Below are 22,145 nucleotides of genomic sequence, written 5' to 3'. Positions count from 1 at the left end.
AACCAAAATGCAGATCGCATTGAGGACGAGGTTACATACTTCACACAAAAGAAAGGAAAAAAGAATAAAATATATTCCATATATCTATGAATAATATCTCGTGGTGATTGCGCTTAATACGTTTGTTGTCTTCTCTTTCTCTTATGGTCAACGTTTCTTTGTTGATGTCTGAACGACCTTAAAGCATGTTTAACTATTATTTTTATATTTATTATTATTTTTGTCACGAGACCGGTTTTAAGGCCAAGGTTAAAGTAAGCATGGTTCTTAGCGCATGAAGGGACATCGATGCTCACTTCGGAAAATTCAGCGCAGACGATGACACTCCATCCGCTTGTACTCAAGGGATTGACCCCTGAGTTGCTTCGACAAGCGCAGGAAGAAGTTGGCGAGACGCCAGAAGTGAAAGCGAAATCCATCGAACAATTAAAAAGGTTAATTAAAGGTAAGAGAATTTTTTTAATTACTTTAACTCGAAGGAATTGAGATTGATAGAATTTTAAAACTACATCTAAATCTCCATCACACATTGTTGAAAGTGTTAAAAAGTACTAGTTTTCGGGGAAAAAATATCTTGATCTTAATTTACATAGTACTTATATATTTAATAATCGAAAATAAGAAAGATTTACAAATAATTCCAAAATTTATATTTTTAAAAAAATAAATTGGCTCTACATTTTTAGTCCAAAGGGGCTTTGTTCCTGAGGAAGTATTGTTTTCGTTTTCGGATTTTGCATCGAATCACTCTGAATGTCCGTTTCACGTTTCAAACTGTTACCACCAGATATTATCGCCTAATATATATTTGAAGACATTAAATAATGAAAAATCTGCATAAATATATGTATGTTTCTCGCATTGGGATAAAACAACGGTACCTAGAGCTACCGAATTTTGAATGACATAATCCTACTGCGAATATGGGCATCTGGAAGCCCAAATTTGAAATTTGGAATTTGTTTCATTATAGATTTCGTATTTTGTAAAACTTTAACTAGTTTTTGATTAACAAACTCAACGATTTAAAAGCGAGCAATGGCAACACTCTACGGGGAAAGAAAAACCTTTTTATCTCCAGCGCGCGGAATTGTGTATCGAAAATTCTAAAGATATGCTCATTTTAAAATTATTTTGCGATATTGCTATTGAACTGAATTTTACGGTTTAAGTGCAAAGAACATGATATTTAATACTAAAGGTAACACACAAAGCGTTAAAAAAACGCCCCTTTGGACGTAGTTTAAAATTTGAAACCTTTCAGTTTTTTTTTTTTTAACAGTTCGCAAATTTTCTTGTAAATTAAAACGGGTATTTTTTTTTTTCCCATGACTGTCTTCACTTTTGCTGGTGTTATAGTTCTTCATTCTTCATTTCTCGATTAATTTTTTAATGTTTCTTTGGTTTCCTTTGGTCCTTTTGGTCCTTTTGGTTTCATTTTCAAGCTTTGGAGATCTTTTAAAACTGGTGATAATTTCTAGGCAGATATGATGCCAAAGCAATTAATTAGTATTTATAATGCCCACCAGAGGCCAAGCGGTACGTCGCTGAACACTCGTAGTTCGGTTTGGGGTTGAATCCCTGCGAATGGGCTGGCAGCGTGGACGTTTTCGTGGTTTTCCCTTGTAAAACGTGTATACAAGCCAGTTTTTATTAGAAAGTCCTCCATGAAGGCATCCCTCCCTTTAGGCAGATCACCCTAGCGTGCTTTGTCATAACTAAATAACTCAAACCAATCAGTATTGATGAATGAGTGTTGAATTGCGTGCGAATGAAATTTTAGCATTGGACAAATTAAATGAATTATATATGCATATAGTTATGCGAGATACATACGTACATGTGCACAGACATCACAAAAAAGTCCATTTTACAATCCGGTTTTGGAGAAAGAGTCCTTTTTCTGTCAACACGTAGAGACGTCTCTTAAGCTATAGTCAAAATAGATTTCGGAATGGTCAAAAGAGATGTTTCCGGTGAAATATTGATACCCGAAATTTTTCGCGATCACAGTTCTTTATTTTGTAGAAGGAAGTCAAAAACTATTGGACCCCTCAACCGCTTTCATTCCGTGCATACCCCCCCGCACGTCTTTTGAATCTGAAACCGCTGCTTTAACGTTTGTTTTAATAAACGGTCCTCCACAGAATCAGTCACAGTTAATTTCATAAACTGCTTAGTTATTTTAGGAATCAATATGTAGCTGTCATAATGTGCTAGACGTGAATACTCGATAAAGTGTGGCATTTCAGAGATAATCAGTTAATATTAAAATCAAATTAACAGATAGCATAACGTTAAACTAAATACTAATACATAAATTAATAAAAAAATAAGAAGACATTATAGAACCTTAACAGAAATATAATAAATAATCCATAAAATGTAGAAAGTATAGTATTACATTATATTTTGTGAAATTTTTGTTTTCCAGAAAAAGATTTTCACGGAAATAGCCAATTATAAAATTCTAGAATTTTCTATGTAATGCCTTTTTACTTCCTTGTACGAAGTAAAAAGGAAGTAATCGTGAAAATTTCGGGTCTCATATTTCAACGAAAATATCCATTTTGACGGCTATCGAATGTAGAATAAAGGTCTCTTTTCCCCAGAAAAATTAATAAAACTGATGTAAAATGAATTCTGAAGAAAATTTTTACGGCGTCTGTGTATATATATATATATATCTGTTACTAGGCTCAGTGAGCTCAGTTTCTTTATCCTTATATGTTTGTAAATTGTGTATTTTTTTGCTTTAAAAATGATTGAATTATTTTGTTCTGGTTAAGAGTTTTATGCCTTTGGTTAACTCGAATGCAATAATTGTGGAAAAATCAACAATAGAAAAGTTATTTTAAGTGCGGTTAAGCCTACTTTTTAATTACCATGGCGGCCATGTTGCATTAGATTTAAAACTTAGCAGAATACTGGATTTGTTGCCTATCTAGAAAAATTAAGCTTCGCAACAACAAAGATAACGCCTTCATTTATTATTGCAAAATTAAATCATGCTTAATCCATTCTACAATTTATTGGAGGAAATAAGTGTTTGAGATGTACTTCGTAATTTTTAGAGTTTTTATGTAGTTTATCTTTGTCTCGAAATGAGAACTGAATTATTTGAACGAGAAATACCGAAAAATTGTTTCTTTTCTTTTTTTTTTTTTTTTTTTTTTTTGTTTGTTTTTGTTTGCTTAATTTCTTATAATTCTTATAATTATTATATATTTCTTATAATTTCTTATATTGCTTAATTTTTAATTATAAGTCTCAATTCAAACTCAGATTGGTGCAAAGGTGCTTCCGATAAAATATTAATATGACTATTATACTAAAGGCCAGTTTACACTTCTCCGAGCGACCCGCAGAGAACCTCTCGCTACGACTTCTTTGACAATGTAAACGTTAACTTCGTCCGAATACAAAAGTAGGGGTGATGAGTCAGCCATTCCGTTTCTACTTCGAACGAGTTGAAAATCTATCCGGGCAGTAACTCGAGCAGTGTTTGCAAAAGACGTCGTGTCAAATTTTTCCGTCATGTCGAAAATACTGAGATGGAGCAATAATCTAACCATGGCATTTTTAATGCATATGCATCTTGTCAAGTATTATATGTATACTTCACTACCTGAATGTTACGACCATTGCTTACTAATACCTAAATATAACGTGAATATAACTATCGATCAGAATGAATTTAGGTTTTTGATATTATAGAAAAACATAGAAGAAAATTAAATTAGGGTATCGGATTCAAAATATTTATATTAAACACATTTATTTCTGAATTTTCTTAAATCAAGAAACAATTAAATTATATATATTATTCAACTACCCAATAAAATACACCTTTAAAATTGAAAAAGATAAATGAAAGGGCAAACGTTTGATTTTGTTGATATAAATTTCGAAAAACTAGTTTTTACTCATGGCTAACTAATTACACCTAATAAAATATAATTTGAAATTTTGTTTATGGTCTTTCCTTTATATAAGGACAACAAGCTAGATTTTATTTACAAACGATCAGTCGGAAGTATTAAAATAAAAATCGCCGACAGAAGGCGTATGAGGATATTATTAACATGTTAAAATTTGAGGGTGTTAGAGAGTTCAAGCAAAAGCTTAATAATTTTTGCTCAACCTCATACATAGAACGTGGCCTCAAACGCTTCTGGAATAAATAAGCTGATTATGCATTTTGGCACTCGAAATAAATATTGCAGAGAACAAGGAGTCCTCCGTCCCCAGAAACCGAAGCGCTAGCAGTATTTTAATTTTGTTGGCAGAGAATCTCAAAAGATTTTTTTTTTTTTTTTTTTTTTTTTTTAAAATAAGTGGCGTGACCATTTCCAATAAAGTTTCAAACTATCCTCCACCCATTCTGATGAAGTTTTGGTAACTTTGGATATCCTTGCCCGAAGTTTATTTAAAAGTTGATTTAATGCTCCCAATTCATCACGGCGAGCTACCCAGTCACATATTAATTTCCTTTTTCTTCTTCTTTTTTTTCTTCCCAGAACAGAAATTAATTCGCTGAAAACCGTTTCGCAAACTTCAAGCGCTTCAAATACCACATCGGTGTCCATTTTGCAAACAAATGGAGGTGAGTTGTCACTCCGGCTCTGATTGGTGTAAACAATCTATCAGATTACAGGTCCATTCATTCGGTTCGAGACACCGTTACGAGAGGCTCGCCGAAAGTCCCTCGGAGAAATGTAAACTCGCCTTTAAACTCGTTCATGCTAAAAGTGTTTAACAGAACTTAAGAGATTTTTCTTAAAATTTTTTAATTATTATTTAAACCTGTAGAGCCTACAGGCCTTTTCTAAGCCGGGAAATATACGTAAAAATAGCTATACTCTTCCTGGATTCGAATTCCGGACCTCTCGGTTGCCGCTGGAAGCCATTAGTTACGTCTGGCATGCTTGGGGGCCAGCTACTCTAGTAATGCATTTACCAATGTCCTTGGTACCGCAACCGAGCGAAAGGCTTCTACAATTGACCAATTGACTTTCAGTAGTAATTTCTATTGTGTCAGGGAACTGTTGCTGCGCTTAAAGCAAGATGGTTTAAACCATTTTGCTGCACAATTGCCTCGCAATATAATTAAAACATCGTGGATTTCTTGAAAAAATTTTCAGAGCGAAATTAGATCAAATACAAGTAATTGTCACGATTTCACTATCTGGCTGAAAAGAATGCAAGTATCTGCTGGAAACTGTGAAGCAAATGGGAAATGAAATGTAAACAAAAACTTTCAAGGATTCAACGTTAAAAAAGCAGAAGCGCATTTCTTCGCACTCGAAGTCCCTTCTTGGTTATTGAACCGATGTGCATTTAAGACTTTTGCTCGCCGGACGTGTTTCCAATTACGCTCCTTACAATCTAATATATGTATTAACACGTCAAAAGAACTCGAAAACATTTTGATTTCAAATAAGGCACTAAGCACAAACATAATCAATAATATTAATTCTAAGAACTAACAGTTTAAAGTTTGCTTTTGCATTTATTAGTTAAAGGTATCAAAATTACAATTTCGAATTTCTTCTAATTTTTGCTATCGCAGTTGTTTTACGAGAAAGGAGGCATTAAATGTGCAACATAGTAAGAAATGTGGTGTTTTGTAGATTTTCTTTTGTTATATTATTCCACACACACACACACAAAATCTATCTGACAAAATTTCATAATACTTCTTCACCATACATTCATACAAATTAATCCAAAAGTGGAGTGTCTAAGTTTTCATAAAGCCTTTCAAATTCTTTGAGAGATGTCAGAGCACTGCGATGGTGTATTGGTGTATTTAATTATGGCAAAGCACACTAGGGCTATCTGCCTAAGAGGAGGGATGCCTTCGTGGAGGACTTTCTAAGGGAAACTGGCTCGTATACACGTTACACATGGGGAAAACCACGAAAACACCCATGTGGCCAGCCCGTTCGCGGGATTCGAACCTCAGATCGAACTATCAGTGTTAAGCAACTTTACCACTCGCCCGCGGGTGGGCCCAGCACTGCGCTGCTAGAAAAAGAGAACTTTATATTCCTTTATTTACCACTGTCTTATTACATATCAAGACTATTTCAAAAGATTTACAGTGCAAAATGCAATAAAAATTCCTTCTGTCTTTCCTTGTGATTTAGTTTGATCACTTCCATGACGTTTGTTTAAATCTGTATTGAATTTCTTGAATATATTTTTCAGAAAATGCTGACTTCGTCTGTTGGATGGATGACAGTTTCTTGGTGAGGTTTCTCCGTTTCGCTAAATACGATGTACAGAAAGCTTTCAAGACCATCCGAAACTACTACACATTCAAAGCAAAATTCGCAGGACAATACACGAATTTCAAGCCCTCCGAAGTGAAACACATTCTCGAAAAGAACCATATACTTGTGTCACCTTACAGGGATCCTCATGGAGGCAGCATCTTCATATTAGCTTTAGGTGAGCATTCTGTCTTTGCCATTTTCTTGCTTTTATATTTCTTCTTTATAATTTATTTCAAATCTTTACGTAATGACAAACAGCAATCAAGTTCAGTCGTCTCCCAATACGTATTACTATGCAAAAAAAAAAACAAAAAAAAAAAAAAAAAAAATGCATTTAACGTGAGTTTGTATGTAGAGAACCTACTCTTAAATAACTTATAAATTTGGAAACAAAAATACGTACTAAGGTGAGATTTCCAGTTTTAAATATATGCACCAACTATAGCCAGAGTCCATTAATCTCACACTTTAATCAGTCTTTAGAAATAGAGCAGTAAAGTGCCATTTTCAAATTGTCTGTAAGTTTCATTAATATCTACTGTTTGTTGGTAAGTTCAATAATTAATAATTATTAAATAGCTTACCTTGAATTTTCATCGATTTATAGTTACCTGGAAATACTTGAATTTGACACAGTAAAAAGACTCAAAGAATTGAATAAGATTTTGACTTCACATTCAAACTACTAGAAATCAGCTGTTAGAATTGTTTACAATGAGTTCATTCTTTCTTAGCATCGAATACTAGTCGTTTGGTTTTATTTAATCTGTTGCCACAAACAAACGGCAAAATTAAAAAATGCATTACGAATTAAACATCTTTCGCGAGGGCAGCGCCATCTATAGAAAAAGATAAAATAAGGCACAAACATTTTTAAAACTGAATATCTACAGTGCTGTTAATGTAATTACAGTTAAAGTTTAAACATCTTTGTTAAGATTCATCATTACCTGGATGTTCTTCAAAGAGCTGGACAGTTTCTTTCAAGCAGTTTCAAACTGTAACGTTGTTCATCACTTACAGTTAGTTCTTAATATTACATCTGAATATTTGTTACTCTTTAAATTTGCATAACTACTGCCTAGTACTAAAATAGTTTGAATTTTTGCTGAATATTGAAAGGAGAAATATTTGCTGAGTCTGCTTCAAGCTTTTTGGCTGCGGTAAACTCAAACAGAAAGTGAAATAAATAAAGAATTTTCGTAACATTGAGAAGCACCTACCCTTATATTTTTACAATAGCATTTTTTAGAATTAATTCAGAATTTCATTCATATCTTCTGTCTTTGGTATTTATAAGAAATCGTTTGACCATCAAAATTACTTACTTTCAGCTGATTCACGTTATTTCTGATCCAAGAGCAATTTCTACGATAGTCTTGCGTGTTGCAGATTAAAATGTTTTATTCCGGAAAGTGCTGAGACTGCTAGCTTTAAAATTGCTCAGTTTATAAATCAAAAATTCATTAAATACGCATACATTAAAAACGAATTCGAAGACCCTTTAGATTCACATGTTTGGGTGTAAAACGTGTGCACAAACATATTCTTCATTATTCAATAGCACAGACTTCCAAATATTTATTGCCTTATTTACTGAATTTCCGAATTAAAAGCGCAAGTTTTATCTCCGTTTTAAAAAAGAAAGAGTTTCGTTTTTCTAAATTCATTGAACAAAGTTTTTATTTATCGCATTAAAGTAAATTACTTTGAATAAAATTTTTATTTATCGCATTAAAGTAAATTACTTAGTAAATTACTTTAAATTATAAAAAAAATAAAAATAAAAAAAAAACTTTAAAGGTTCAAATTTGCTGGAAGTTCTTACACTGAAATCATAAATTAAGCTGTCGACAAAAATGAGCTATTTCTAAGCTATTTCTAAATTGAGTTTAAAATTTAATAATCGTTCTAATCTTATGTTCACTGATCGTTTTCTAAAATTATACTTGGATAAACAAATTACTTTGAAGAAATGGAGCATAACACTTAGTGACTTGTTTTGGTCCCAAAATGGGCTTTATCCCAAAAGGGCTATTAATTTCGTTTTGGCATTTGCATTGATTCACTTGTTTTGGCATTTGCATTGAATAACTTTTCAACTTGTTGCTACAAAATATTAGAGCCCTGTATTACATTTAAAGTAATTAAATAATGAAGAATCTGCATGAATGAATGTATGTAGGTTTCTCGCACTGTGAAAAAAAGAACGGTAGCTATAGCTATAGCGCTATAGTGGCTATAGAGACATCCAGTTTTGAATAACAGTCCTCCACTATAATATGGGCATCTGGAAGCCCACATTTAGAATTTAGAGTTTGTTTTATTATATAAATCATGTTTTGTGAAACTTTAACGAATTTTTGATTAACAAACTCAACGATTTCAAAGCGTTCCGTTAACATTAACAAGCACGGATATTTGTTGCGCGAGGTTTCTTTACATTTCTCACTGCTATAATATCGGTAGCGTAGTAAACAAAATATAAAGTCTCTAATAATCAGACTGGATCGAATGTAAAGTAATAAACAGATAGCGTTAGATACATATACATAATTATGACATCACGGTTTCTTTTTCATGGACCTTATAAGACATAGACTAACCCAGTGGGCGGGGCGCGCGTCACCGACATGTCGGCAAGAAAGAGTAGGGACGATCTGGTTTACTTTAACACTGAAACCTATGGCGTATGTATCACATAACTCTTTTTAATTATTAAATGTGATACGTTGTATAGTGATGAGATTATGAAAGTCACAGTTTTTTCCAAATAGGATTTAATATAGCTCATTAAAGCACTTTTTACAGCATTTCGCGCATTTTATTCACGCGTTATTCTTGTACAAACATCTTTACTTTGGTAAAACGGTAAAAACTCTAGGCACAAAATTTACGAACTTAATTTTTCATAAAAAATAAAGTAAAATTAAATAAGATTGATAGTACGCGATGCTTTGAAATATATAAGGTAAAATTAAACATGATCTGATAATTTATTTTAATTTAATGAACATTTTCAGGCAGTGGATTTCCAAACTATAATAACATTACAAAACGATCATATTTATTTGATTATATGATCATTAAATTATTAACATTAAAGTGGATTTGTTATTTTAATAATTCATAAAATTCGGAGCATAAAATTTTCTGAACGTAATGAAGGAAAAAAAAAAAGATCAATTAAAATCTAGCATCACTCTTTTTTTAAAGTTTTGTGTGTTACCTATATTTATTGAATATCATGTTCTTCGCCCGTAAACCACATTACATTTGAAAACAGCATGTCTTTAGAATTTCCGCACTGGAGATGAAACTGTTATTTCTCGCACAGTGCTCGCTCTGAACTCGTTGAGTTTGTTAATCAAAAATTCGTTAAAGTTTTACAAAATATGAAATAGATTAAAACAAATTTTAAATTCGGCCGTCCAGATGCCCATGTTCGGGTGGAGGATTACATTATTCAAAATTTGATGGCTCTAGATACTGTCGTTTTTGTCACAGTGCGAGAAACATACATGTATTCATGCAGATTCTTCATTATTTATTTTTTTTTACATATAATACAGGTCGATAATATTTGGTAACAACAATTTGCAAGGAGACACGGACATTTATAGTAAAATGCTGCTTCGAAACTAATAGCCTTTCTAGGCTACCGCCCCTTTGGGCTAATACTCGTAAATTAAATTTACAGCGAATAAAAAAAAATCTTATGCAGAACTAAAATAAATTAAAAAAATAATCACTATAAAATACAAGCAAAATTAATTATTACGGTTATATACAATTTTAATATTAGAATTAAATGTATAAAATTTTTAAGGAGTCAAAAGTGTTTATCACTTTGATGTATTATGAAATATAATTGAAATAAAATTCCTTTATAGAAATTGCGCTATAATACTCATCCATAATTTTAAAAAAGCAGCACAATTTAGAATTTTAAACAAAACTTTCAAAAATTCGTTTTTAAATATTTTAGTATTTTTTACTTATTTACACCAATAAAAAGCATAAAAATTGCAAGAGAAAATTGCTTGTTTGAAATTTTTTATGAGTTCAGATTTAAAATATTATTTTCTAAAAGAAGTAGTTACAAATTTCCTTATAGCATAGGAAAAGCTAAAAAAATATCCAGTCCTGAAAGCATGCAATAGCTTTATAATTATTTGGAATGTTAATTATGCTTAATAAATATGCTAAATTTTTAAAAATCAATCTCACTTTCAAAAATAAAAATATGCAGAAATTCTAATTTGTGAAATGAGGCGCTACAACCAGCTTTTTCTTGACAATTATACACGCTGCAATAGGCAACCAATGTTAAATTTCTGCAAGTCGTCCCTACTCCTCCGGATGTGATCAAGGTGACAGCCGGCAACGCCTCAGACAAGGGAGAAAACCCGTTTCGGTTAGTCTATTTCTTACAAGGTCCATGTTCTTTTTACAAACACTACCGCCATCTATTGGCAATCGGAGGATACATAGTCATAAACTTAACACGTAACAAAGTATCAACGCAAAGACGTTACAATGTCTAACGGTATTTTGCGTCCAATGATTTTGAATATCTGTATCACTTTCAAATCCCGTTTTGAATCCCCCGTAAAAAAAAACACAATTGTGGGTGTAATCTAAAATCTGAAAGCTTTCAGACTTTTATTACTTTTTCTTATGACTATTTATTTAATTAATGATAATAAAAATGCTTATTAAAACGAGAAAAGGGTAGACTTTTATGGTGAGAAAGTATCTCGTTTAGAAAATAAAAAGCCAAACTATGAACAAGGCTATGTGCAAGACTTTTTTGTAGATGGCTGATGTTCTTAGAGATTGAACTATTCCATTTATCAGGTTCTTTTGATGCTGATCTGGTTCCTATGAAAGAACTGATGGCTGCCATTATGGTGTGCTCTGAAGTGGCGATCTGCGACGAAACGATACAGCTGTGTGGTTCAACAGTTATTTTCGATTTCCAAGGTAGCTCTATGAGGAAGTTGCTTCATTTTGCTTCATTCCAGCTCCTGTCTTTTGCATTCACAGGATTGCAGGTAAATATTAAAATTATTCTTGGTCTCAAATTTATTATACGAAAAATAAGCAATGGCTTCACCGGGATTCGAACCTGGACTCCCGAATACACTCCGAGGGTGCTACCGTTATATCACGAACACATGCAGAAAGAAGGGAGAAAATACCCTCTATACTGCCCCTTTTAAAGAGCGACTGGGTATTAGGAGCCCCAGTCGTCAAAATCCTGATGATCCCAAGCAGCACATGACGTAGCAAAGACGTTGCAAACTGGTCCGAAAAGTTGCAAAGTGGTCGTAGTAACGGCTTTGCGGTAAAAGTATATTTTAGGTACCCCTTGGCGATTTTTGGCGGTACATGGATACCGATTTGTGCAATTCTTTGACTTATTATTTTGATTTGCATAATGGCGATTTTGCGCCAAACATCACCTCTACACAAAGCCCAAATAACAATACAAAGAATTGTACAAACTCGGTATCCATGTACACATTGACCTATTTTCCCTTAAAAAAATCCAAGAATAGCACAAACTTGCATTACGCACTCCCTTCATTTTGTCCATGTACACATCGATATATTTTCACTTAAAAAGTCAAAGGAGCACCCAATTCTATATACAATACAGGCAAACAAAAAATAGATAATCTCAATAAACTACATTTTAAACCAAACAATAAAATAACATAAAAAAGGAAAAACGTGTTATACATTTAAGCACTACAAAAGGCAAATATCCACTTACCCTATTTAGAAGTTGTTCGTCTTGAGTCTGTGGCACACAAAATTCCTTAACAGCATCCAAAAACTTCCTAAAATTATTTGAACTCAAATCCGTATATCGGCGTCGCCATATCTGAACCTTTCTTCCTTCAAACCCATTCAAATCCATCTAAACGGTTTTTACGTTCGATTAAACGCATATCCTTCCTACATACAGGACCCTTATAATGGCTATTAAGTAAAACTTCATGGTGCTACTTTGGTAGACGGTTGCACGGATTTTTGGCGATTTACGTTGGCGCAATTGTTGGCGCGATTTTTACAATCGTCAGCCATCTTGAAAAACGCTGTTTTTCAAGATGTAATAGTAAAGTATAGTAAAGTATTCGAAACTTAAAAAAAAAATAAATATCGTTAAAAGTAATGGATTAATTTTTTGTTGAAAATGTCGTTTTTTAAGATGGCAGGCAAGTGTAAATAAATACATTTACTATGAGTATAAAATACTAAAGTAAGGCTATTATTACTTTCATATAGAAAAAAAGAGAATAAATACACCGCTATAAAAACATTGTGCCAACGTTTAATTAGATTAAAATATTACTGAAACTGAATATCGAATTAAAAACCATCCTACCAAAATTTAAAAGAATTAGAATATTATTAAATTCAAATACTTTAAAATACGTTATATAAAATATAATTAACATTAAAACTTATGTGACAATAATTATCTCAGCAATTTTTGAAAATATTGTATTAATTTTTTTTAACAAAAATTGAAGTATACAATTATAAAATAAAAGAAAAATATGTACTTACATTTTTTTGAGTAATTTAACCTCTTGTTTATTGATAAGTAGCACAAAAAAATCGAAATCATAATTGAATCGGCTCTTTTAATCATCTTCATCTGTTATCCACATATCTCGCACTTCATTGAAGAAGCAGTTAGCGAGGTTTCCTCCAAAAATTTTAAATAAGTTTCCTCTCACGATATTAACAATTTATAAATAAATCTTTGATTAGGAAAGACAGGTTGGCCAAAATAAGGTCTCAAAGGGCAATTTTTTTATTCCAATACCAATAATTCTTGGTAATTACCAATAACAACATTCATCTTCGAAACAGAGATATTTGAAATCTGACGAATTCGAAGAGATGAAAAGTAAAATTTTTAAATGGCGCGGTAATGCACAAATATTCAGTAACCAATCAGGGAGCTGATTACATCACGCGTAGAATTAAAATTATTTAAATAATCATTCATAATAAAATCATTTTTAAAACAAATGCAAAATTAAATTGTATTTTAATATTTAACAGCCATAAATAATGTTTAAAACATTAGATTAAATTTATAGATATTAATAAAACCAATTACTTTTTAAGTAAGGTGACGTCATTGATTACATCATCCACAACATAAAATTTCATAAAATATGATAAACAATAAAATTTTTATTTCAAATAAAAATGTAAAATTAAATTGATTTTTAATATTTAGAAGCCATAAATAATATTTAAAACACGGAAGTTATGCATAATAAAACGCAATATTTTTTTAATAAAATGGCAACAAAGTATCGGTTACCATAAATAACTTATCCAGCAATGGGTTTACCATAAGTTGTATTACTCACCAAAAGAAAAATTGCCAAAAAATCGCCAAAATCCTTGCAACCGTCTACCAAAGTAGCACCAACTTCATTTACCACATCAGTCAATTAACACTGTTTTCTCCTTTCGTTCCAAATCGTACAGAAACTTCAAATTAATCTTACTACATTCAGCCATTCTACCATTTAAACAAACAAAAACAAAAAAAAAAAAAAAAAAAAGCACACACCACAAAAGCGCTTATAAAACATCCCATAATTCAAAATTTCCCAGAATCATGCACCCGATTACGTCCCAATAGGGTTTCCATAACATTCAACTACTCAGGCTACCATAAATGAAACAACAACTTGGCGATAAATGAAACAACAACTTCGCCATAATACAAGGCGTACCTTAAAGTCTTCTCTAACCCGGCTTTGCTACGTCATATGCTACTTGGGATGAAGAATCATCATCCAGTACCTTTTAATTCGGGCGCCACTGCACAGTCATTAGGAGTTTTAAAGTGGGAAGCACTAAAAATGAGCAATGCCCTTGCCGGGACTCGAACTTGAACCTCTCGAATACGTGCAGAATGCTCGAACCATTACACCACGAAGGCATGCGGAAAGGAGGGAGAAAATAGCCTACATTGTTTTCTTACATATGCCGTGAATTAAATGAATTTTTATTTAAACCAGTCATAAAAAAATATAAGCATATTTAATGTGTTTACTTAGATATATCATGAATTAAATGCATTCTTATTTAAATCAATCATATTAAAAAGTAAAATAAATATAAGCATATTTAATGTGCTTATTTAGATATGTCATGAGTTAAATGCGTTTTTATTTCAATCAATCATATTAAAAAGTTAAAAAATGTAAAAACATTTAATGTTTTTAATTAGATACATCAGGAATTAAATGCCCTTTTATTTAAATCAATCAGATTAAGAAATAAAAATAAATAATGTTTTTAAGAACTGCATCTACTGTTTTTAAATAATTTAGCTTGTTTATCAGTAATAGACAAATTAAATACGTGTAAGAAAGAATAATATTTTACATTTTTCCGAATGGCATCATTGAAAATTAAAACGATGCATTTACAATAGACCATGTGAAATAGCGTATAAATTAAATAGCGACGAACGAAATAGCAACCATGTGAAATAGCGTTTGGGCTAATAAAATATGAAAAAAAAAAAAAATTCTAAAATTAAGCTTTTATGTTATGAAATGTATTAAACATTTTTTTCATACCCATTGAGTTCTTACATTGAAAGTCAAATATTTGCGATTTGCATAATTTAGCGACTAGCGACAAAAAAACGGTTACTTCTTACCTTTAAATAACTCTTTTTTTTTTTTTTTTCTGGTTTCATACTAAACATGTAATGAACGCTTTCTTACAATACTGAACGCTTTCTTCTTAATGTGGCTTTCTTATAATCTCAAGAAACCTTTCAATACACCATTACTATGCGATTAATATGAAACTGCTAAAATCCTACTATTAAGACAAATTGTCAATAATTAACGATTTCTACTTTTAATTTATAGCTAAGGCGAGTAAAGAGCTTTCAGAACTCACTGCTAGTTAAAAAATTATTTAATACTTTACTGCTTTGTATGTTAGACTTATTATGTCTATATTTCAAAATATTAAAGCATTTAATTTACAATCATATTTTTCAATTGTTTTGTACTCAAACTTTTAATTTTAATAGTACAGTACAAAGTCCGTAATCCGGACTTCGGGACTTCGGCGATTCCGGATTAGGGTTTTTTCCGGACTATAGATCATCAATTTAAATCTGGTAAGATGGCATGCAGAATTTATACAATTAAAAATATGAAACAGTAATTTATGAAATAAAGAGCAATTATGATCTAAAGGGTATCAAATTTTACAAAAAAAAAGCTTAATATTTATTTGTTTACATTATTAAACATTTCTTTCAACGCGCGCTTGCGTAATGTATGCGCATTCTTTACGCGCATGCGTAATGTATGCGCATTCTCTACGCTCTTGCGTGATGTTTGTGGCTTTGAGGTCCGGATTATAGATCATTCCGGATAATGGACTTCCGGATTACAGACTTTGTACTGTATTTGTTAAAATTTTAAGATTTAAATACTGCCTAGAAGAGTAGAAAGACATCTTAAAATACGTGAGGTTTATGAAAATTCATATTGACTTGATTTGAATGCACTAAACATCTGAAAGATTCAGACTTTAATGGTCATGCAAAGAGGTTTTTTAAGGTTTCTTTTTTTTTACCTTCGTTTAACTCGCAGTCTACCAGTCTGCCGTTAAACTCACTCCCGCTAATCCATTTCTTTTTGTCATTTTGGCTTTATTACTAGGCATCATATTCTTCGCACTTACGACATATGCAGTTCAACATCAAAATTACAAAAAATTTCAAATCAGTACACGTTTAGGACTCCCGATGCAACATTAAAGTGTTGGCATTTATTTTCTGGTTTTTTTTCTCCCCCCCCCAGTCTTTTCTCAGTGCATCATATGAGCTTCAGTTTTTTTACTAAGATGACTTTACAAAATCTTTTTCGTCTTTTAATAATGTTTTGTGTGTTTATTTTGTTCATTAAAAATGAGATTCTTGGCACTTATGCTACATAAAACTCGATTCAACTAGAAAATCACAAAATGTTTAAAAACAGCATATCTTTTTAGAATTTCCGATAGACAGCCTCGCGCTGGAGATAAAAATGTTTCATTCCGTAAAATCCCGTCACTGCTCGCTTTGAAATCGTTTGTTAATAAAAAATTCGTTAGAGTTTTACAAAATATGAAATAGGTAATAAAACAAATTCGAAATTCAAAATTGGGGTTTCCATGTACCCATGTTCGGGGTGGAGAACCACGTTATTGAAAACTGATGACTCTAGGTAGCGTTGTTTTTTTCACAATGCGAGAAACATACATGCATTCATTCAGAATCTTAATTATTTAATTTTTTAAAATGTAATACAGGGCGATAATGTTTGGTGGCAACAATCTGAAAAGAAATGGTGTAGTAGTGAGGGTGGTGTATTTAATTATGGCAAAGCACACTAGGGCTATCTGCCTAAGGGGAGGGATGCCTTCGTGGAGGACTTTCTGAGGAAAACTGGCTCATCTGAAAAGTAATACAATGCATTAAGTGTTTTGACGCAAAATGCTAACCCAAAAATGCATTAAGTATTTCGACCCAACCAAAATTTTTTAATAATAAAAAAAATATTAAACTATCCCGGAACGTGAGAAATAGCTGCAAAAGAGAAAATTTATTAATTAAAGCAAATTAATTTTACAGCAATAAAAACCTGACTCACCCTTAATTTAATATTTTTGAATTATGTTAAAATGAGAATGAATTTTAATTATTCATAGTTTAATACTACAACTAGGACTCCTCGAGGATAATTAATTAAAGCATTGAACAGTAATAATTAAAGGAATAAGTAGATAACATGTAACATAAATTATTAACTAATATGTATATTGATGCGACGTTAGATTTCGTTTAACATTTTTTCCTGTAAATTTAATTTGTGCGTAAAAACTTAGAAAGGGATATTTCAAATAAAATTTTTCAATGAATTTGCATGGAAAACGTTAACTTTTATCTGCTTTTAATTTATTAACAAATTTTGTTATTTTTTGCAGAACTGTTGGCCCTTCCGGATAAATGGTTTTCATGTAGTAAACGACCCTTCATACTTCAGTATTCTCTTCAGGATCTTAAAACCATTACTTTCAAATAAAATGAGAGAGCGAGTGAGTACACTTAATTTCTTTCCAATATTAAATATTGATATACTCTTCACTTAAAAATTAATTTTTGATCTCACTAGACAAAAAGACACTGAAGTTGTTGTACAAACTGACTTAATTTACTATTTTATTAAAAGTTTCAAATGCAAGCAAATGGCGGCCTCGTTAGGCTTATACACTTAAAATTTTAAACGGTTGATAATTTTACAACTATTGCATGCAGATTAACTAAAGGCATAAAAACATTAAAACCTTATCCGGAAAATAAGAACAACAGAATTCAATCACTTTTATAAGCAATTACAATAATCTTTATACAAAGCATACTAGCGCATAGATGTTTGCAGGAACGTCTTTCCAGGAGGAACGCGTAAGCGAAAGCGTCGCAGCAATTCAAAGGAAGAAGGGAGGGAGTCAAAAATTTCAGTTCGAGTTAGAAAAGTTTGGTTTACAATTTGGTGATTGGTCAAAAGGTATCTGCATTAAGCGTTACGTAGGATCGCATGATTAATATGTACATGTATGTACGTATATATGTACATATGTACATACGAACAGGCGTCATGAAAAAAATCTTTTCTGAATCCATTTAAATCCAATTTCTAGTCCGTTTTGAAAAAAAAAAAAAAAAAAAAAAAAGTCGTTTAATTTGTCTTTACGCAGGATCGCATGATTAATATGTACATGTATGTACGTATGTATGTACATATGTACATACGTACAGGCGTCATGAAAAAAAACTCTTCTCAATCCATTTTAAATCCAATTTCTAGTCCGTTTTGAAAAAAAAAGTCCTTTATTCTGTCCTTACGTACAAATGTCCTCTCAAAACATCGTTCATATGGAGTCGAGAGAGGTCAAAATGGATATTTTCGTTGAAATATGAGAGCCGAAATTTTTCGCGATTACAATGCTTCCTTTAAGTAAGAAAAGGGAATTTTTTTTTTCCCCTTTCGTTGGAAAAAAATTGTAAGTTCTTGGTTTTTAAACCAGTCAGCTATCAGTATCGCATCCACCGTCATCAATCATAATTTAAGTTGGGAAACTAATTTTCCCATTATATGGTAACCCCAAAACTATCCGCGGTGATTGGCTGTTTCATGTCATGTGATAAATCAGTAAATTGTTCAAAAGAGTTGTTCTTTCGAAATGTTTTGAATGTGTGATACTACCTTAAGTATGGGCGATAGCCATATAGAACAAAATCTGTTGCTCATAAATTATTGTATTAAATTCGTGTCAGAATATTTGGCATGAAATGAAAAGTTTTTTTTTTTAATTTTATTTGTCCGCTTCTCAAAAGAATAAGTATTTTTGTTTCCTTTTTCTTTTCAGTTTCATGTTCACGGAAAGAACCTGAAGAACTTCCATAAATACATACCACCAGAGAATCTTCCAGAAGAACTCGGCGGCAAACTGGGACCAATGGATACGACAGAATATCGCATTCACATTTTATCAGGAGAATCTTATATGGAAAAGCTTAACCGATACGGCTACGAGGAACAAAATACCACATCGAAGTCATTGTAATTTCTTAAACTTCAACGAGAATGAACAACCAGAGACAAATTTGATTATCAAATTATCGCATTTTGTCGAACTTACGAAAATATTCCGCTTTAAAATAGTAAAAATGGTCCTTGCACGACAACCTTCTGGGAAAGATAGTAGCAGTAAAATTTTCTTTTCCTTTTCGATTTAGGTAATAAAGAACTTCAGCTATTTGGATCTCTCTTCTATTTTATTTGAACGCAAATTTTAAACGGTATTTGCTTTCCCTGTGTAAATATTTTCATTTGAAATATTTCTTACAGTTCGTGATGTATGATGTAATATAAAACTTGTGAAAGTCTTGTGAAGTGATGTATGATGTAATATAAAATCAGTCAAGAATAAAACGTTAATTTCATTTCATAAAAAATACGTAGAGAAATAAATGTTTTAACAAGAGTATTAGATTATTACGGATCAGTTTTATAGTCGAATAATTAAAAAGCAATTTCTTTCATCTGGTTTTACAGATGAATAAAAGAGACATTATTACATTATTTGGGAACACAATTCCTAAATTACGTTTAAATGTAGAGTAAATTAATAGATAATAGAATAACTAAAAGTAATATAATAACTAAAAATAAAAGTAATAGAATAATTAAATAAAATAATAAATGTTTAATTAATTAATAGATAACAGAATAATTAAAAAATGATTTCGTTCATCTGGTTTTATAGAATAATAAAAGAGTCAATTACTAAATCGTTTGGGCACACGATTTCTAAATTATGTTTAAATGTATGCGGTAAATTAATAGATAATAGAATAATAAATATTAAATTAATTAATAGATAAAAGAATAATTAAAAAATAATTTCTTTCATCTGGTTTTGCAGATTAATAAAAGAGTCATTACTAGATTATTTGGGCCCATGATTCCTAAATTATGTTTAAATGTAGAGATTTAATTTACAGTAGCCACCGTTTTTGAAAATGAAAATGCAGAAAAAATTTAAATATATGGCAGTCTACCAGAGTAATGAGGGTAAAAACACGAAAAAAAAAAAAATAGTTTCGTGGTTTTTAGCCCAAAAGAAGCTATTAGTCTATCGGGTCGTTATCTGAGCTAACGTAGTCACTTCCATGTGTCGACTAGCTCCGATAGTGCACTTCAGATTTTTCAAAGAATAAGATTTTTCAAAGAACACTGTCTTGTGTTCATTCTATCTTGCGATACATTACCTATCTGTACTTCAAGTGATATTTCGACATGAACTACCTTTAGAAACTTGTAAATGTTCGAAAATCTGTAACTTGTTACCCCGGGATAGCGATAAAAGACGGGATCCCATTCTAGCGAACTATAAGTTTGCCTTAGCCGACAATGGTCAACACAAGTCCACGACATTCATAGGTAAAATGAGACAAACGCGCCTGTTGTTAGCAAGAATCTTGAGCACTTTTTCTAGATCGAATTTCACAAATTTCTAAATCGAGCGTAGTAATTTTTTTGTCCCTCAGCCTTACGACTGCATATACTGAGAGGACTGCCAGCCAATTGTTTCGGCAATTTCGACACGGGGTTCATTTAAAAATTATCTCCCCACAGGGTTCTCCAACGAAGAGGGAGGGAGTCAAAAATACAGTTATAGGTAGATTACATCCAGTTGCCAAAACTTGATAATAAAAGCGATTTCTTCATCCCCTGAATGACGTTCAGTTATTTTTTCTTTATTCCATAACTTTCTTATAATTATCGCTTGTGTTTTAATAATGACTAAATTTTTTTATATTTGAAAATTGAGAAATTACATGAGATAGCAATTAATAACGCTTATTCAAGGATTAATTCTAACTGAAAGTTTCAGGTAGATTTCACTGTTTTAAAAAGTATAAAGAAAGCTGCCCATTACCAGATAACTAAGAAAGTACGTGCGGTTTTTGAGAACAATTACTTTTGGCGCGTTAGTATGGTCAAATTGATTCTGATGACATCATGTGTTTAAACTCCTTTCATACCTTATGCAATACAGAGTTGTTCAGTGTATCTCACGTTTCGCAGTTCGTTTTGTAAGAAGCGCAATCTTCAAAGAACATGTCGTTCGAAAAGGAGATTTTGAGGGTTATTTTGCTTTAGGAGTACAAATTAGGGAACAGAGCTACAGGCGTCATTAAAAGAAATGCTCCGCGCTTGGAGGAGACGTAGTGAGGAAAGGATCTACTCAGAAGTGGTTCAACCGATTTTCTTCCGGAGACGAGAGCCCTGAATAAAAGTCTTGTGCTGGTCGTCCATTCACCCTCAACAAAGTGCAGCTGGAGGAGGAAATTAATTAGAATCCTCATTAAACCTGCCAGAAACTTGTATACAGGTTTGAAGTATCTGATGAAACCATTCCATGATATCTTCATAACCTTGGGATGTCACGAAAACTAAGCAAATGGGTTGCTTATGTCTTGTCCGAGGACAACAAACTCCATCGGTTGAGCATCTGTTTGTCTTTGCTGTTGCGCCATGATAAAGCCTCATTCCTGTACCAAATCTTGACATGTGACCAAAAATGTATCATATATGATAACCGGAAGAGAAACATCATTGGTAAACTTCTTGTTCGGTCTCATTGGCCACTAAACGGACATTTATTAAAAGGAAGCAGTGTTGTGTTGTTGGTAGACCAGACTAGCATATTCCACTGTGAACATTTAGAAAGCGGAAAACCACAACAGCGAAGGTCTACTCGTCAAAACTGTAGAGTTTCAGCTGCATCGCGCAAGAAGCAGGCAGCACTGGTGAACAGAAGAGTTCGCCTCCACGATAATGCCAGACCTCATATTGCAAAAGCGACGAAAGAGGTGATTAAAGCACTGGGCTGGGAAGCTCTGTCTCAGCCACCCTATTCCATGGATATCGCCCTATTGGACTGTTAACTACAAGGGGTGATCAAATGAAAAGGTACGATACGACACGGTGGGTACAAATGTAGACTTCATTCAAAATATACACCATAGGCCTGAGCACAACGATCCCACTGATGAACAAGCCCCAGGATTCCTTGTTCCCAGAATTCCTGTCGCCGTGACGAGACTCGGTCCTTCACAGCGTCCGAGTACGTCTTCCGAGTTGAAGCGCTTCCCTTTCAGGTGTTTCTTCAGTGGACCAAACACATGGAATTCACAGGGCGACATGTCCGGACTATAGGGCGGATGGTTCAACGTCT

The 22,145-nt window shown here is 32.4% G+C and overlaps 2 protein-coding genes and 1 long non-coding RNA gene across 4 annotated transcripts; 2 read left to right on the top strand and 1 right to left on the bottom strand.

Moving 5' to 3' along the window:
- The first annotated feature begins 247 nt into the window (after nt 1-247).
- Nucleotides 248-19,163, top strand: LOC118186890 (alpha-tocopherol transfer protein-like). 2 transcript variants are annotated; one of them, XM_035357054.2, is made up of 5 exons: nt 268-445; nt 6,214-6,456; nt 11,142-11,338; nt 17,325-17,435; nt 18,768-19,163. In XM_035357054.2, exons 1-5 carry the CDS (start codon nt 289-291, stop codon nt 18,963-18,965), a joined length of 906 nt encoding a protein of 301 aa, XP_035212945.1. In that variant the 5' UTR covers nt 268-288; the 3' UTR covers nt 18,966-19,163. The 2 variants fall into 2 exon arrangements, with proteins under 2 accessions (XP_035212947.1, XP_035212945.1); XM_035357056.2 differs by lacking the exon at nt 17,325-17,435 and having other exon boundaries at nt 248-445.
- On the bottom strand, nt 6,035-6,985 carry LOC146998962 (uncharacterized). The gene is made up of 2 exons (XR_015039369.1): nt 6,685-6,985; nt 6,035-6,572 (listed from the first exon to the last, which is right to left on the bottom strand). It is a non-coding gene; the product is annotated as an uncharacterized LOC146998962 (long non-coding RNA).
- A 2,185-nt stretch (nt 19,164-21,348) lies between the features above and the next one.
- LOC118186888 (histone-lysine N-methyltransferase SETMAR-like) lies at nt 21,349-21,855 on the top strand. The gene has a single exon (XM_035357052.2). The coding sequence runs from the start codon at nt 21,349-21,351 to the stop codon at nt 21,853-21,855; it is 507 nt and encodes a 168-aa protein (XP_035212943.2).
- The last annotated feature ends 290 nt before the right edge of the window (nt 21,856-22,145 follow it).

This window comes from Stegodyphus dumicola, chromosome 2 (genome assembly GCF_044657685.1).
Source record: "Stegodyphus dumicola isolate Sdum_Otavi_A_Nest chromosome 2, ASM4465768v1".
Taxonomy (NCBI): Eukaryota; Metazoa; Arthropoda; class Arachnida; order Araneae; family Eresidae; genus Stegodyphus; species Stegodyphus dumicola.
The sequence above is the reverse complement of the archived record's forward strand: the minus strand, read 5'-3'. Positions and strand labels throughout refer to the sequence as shown.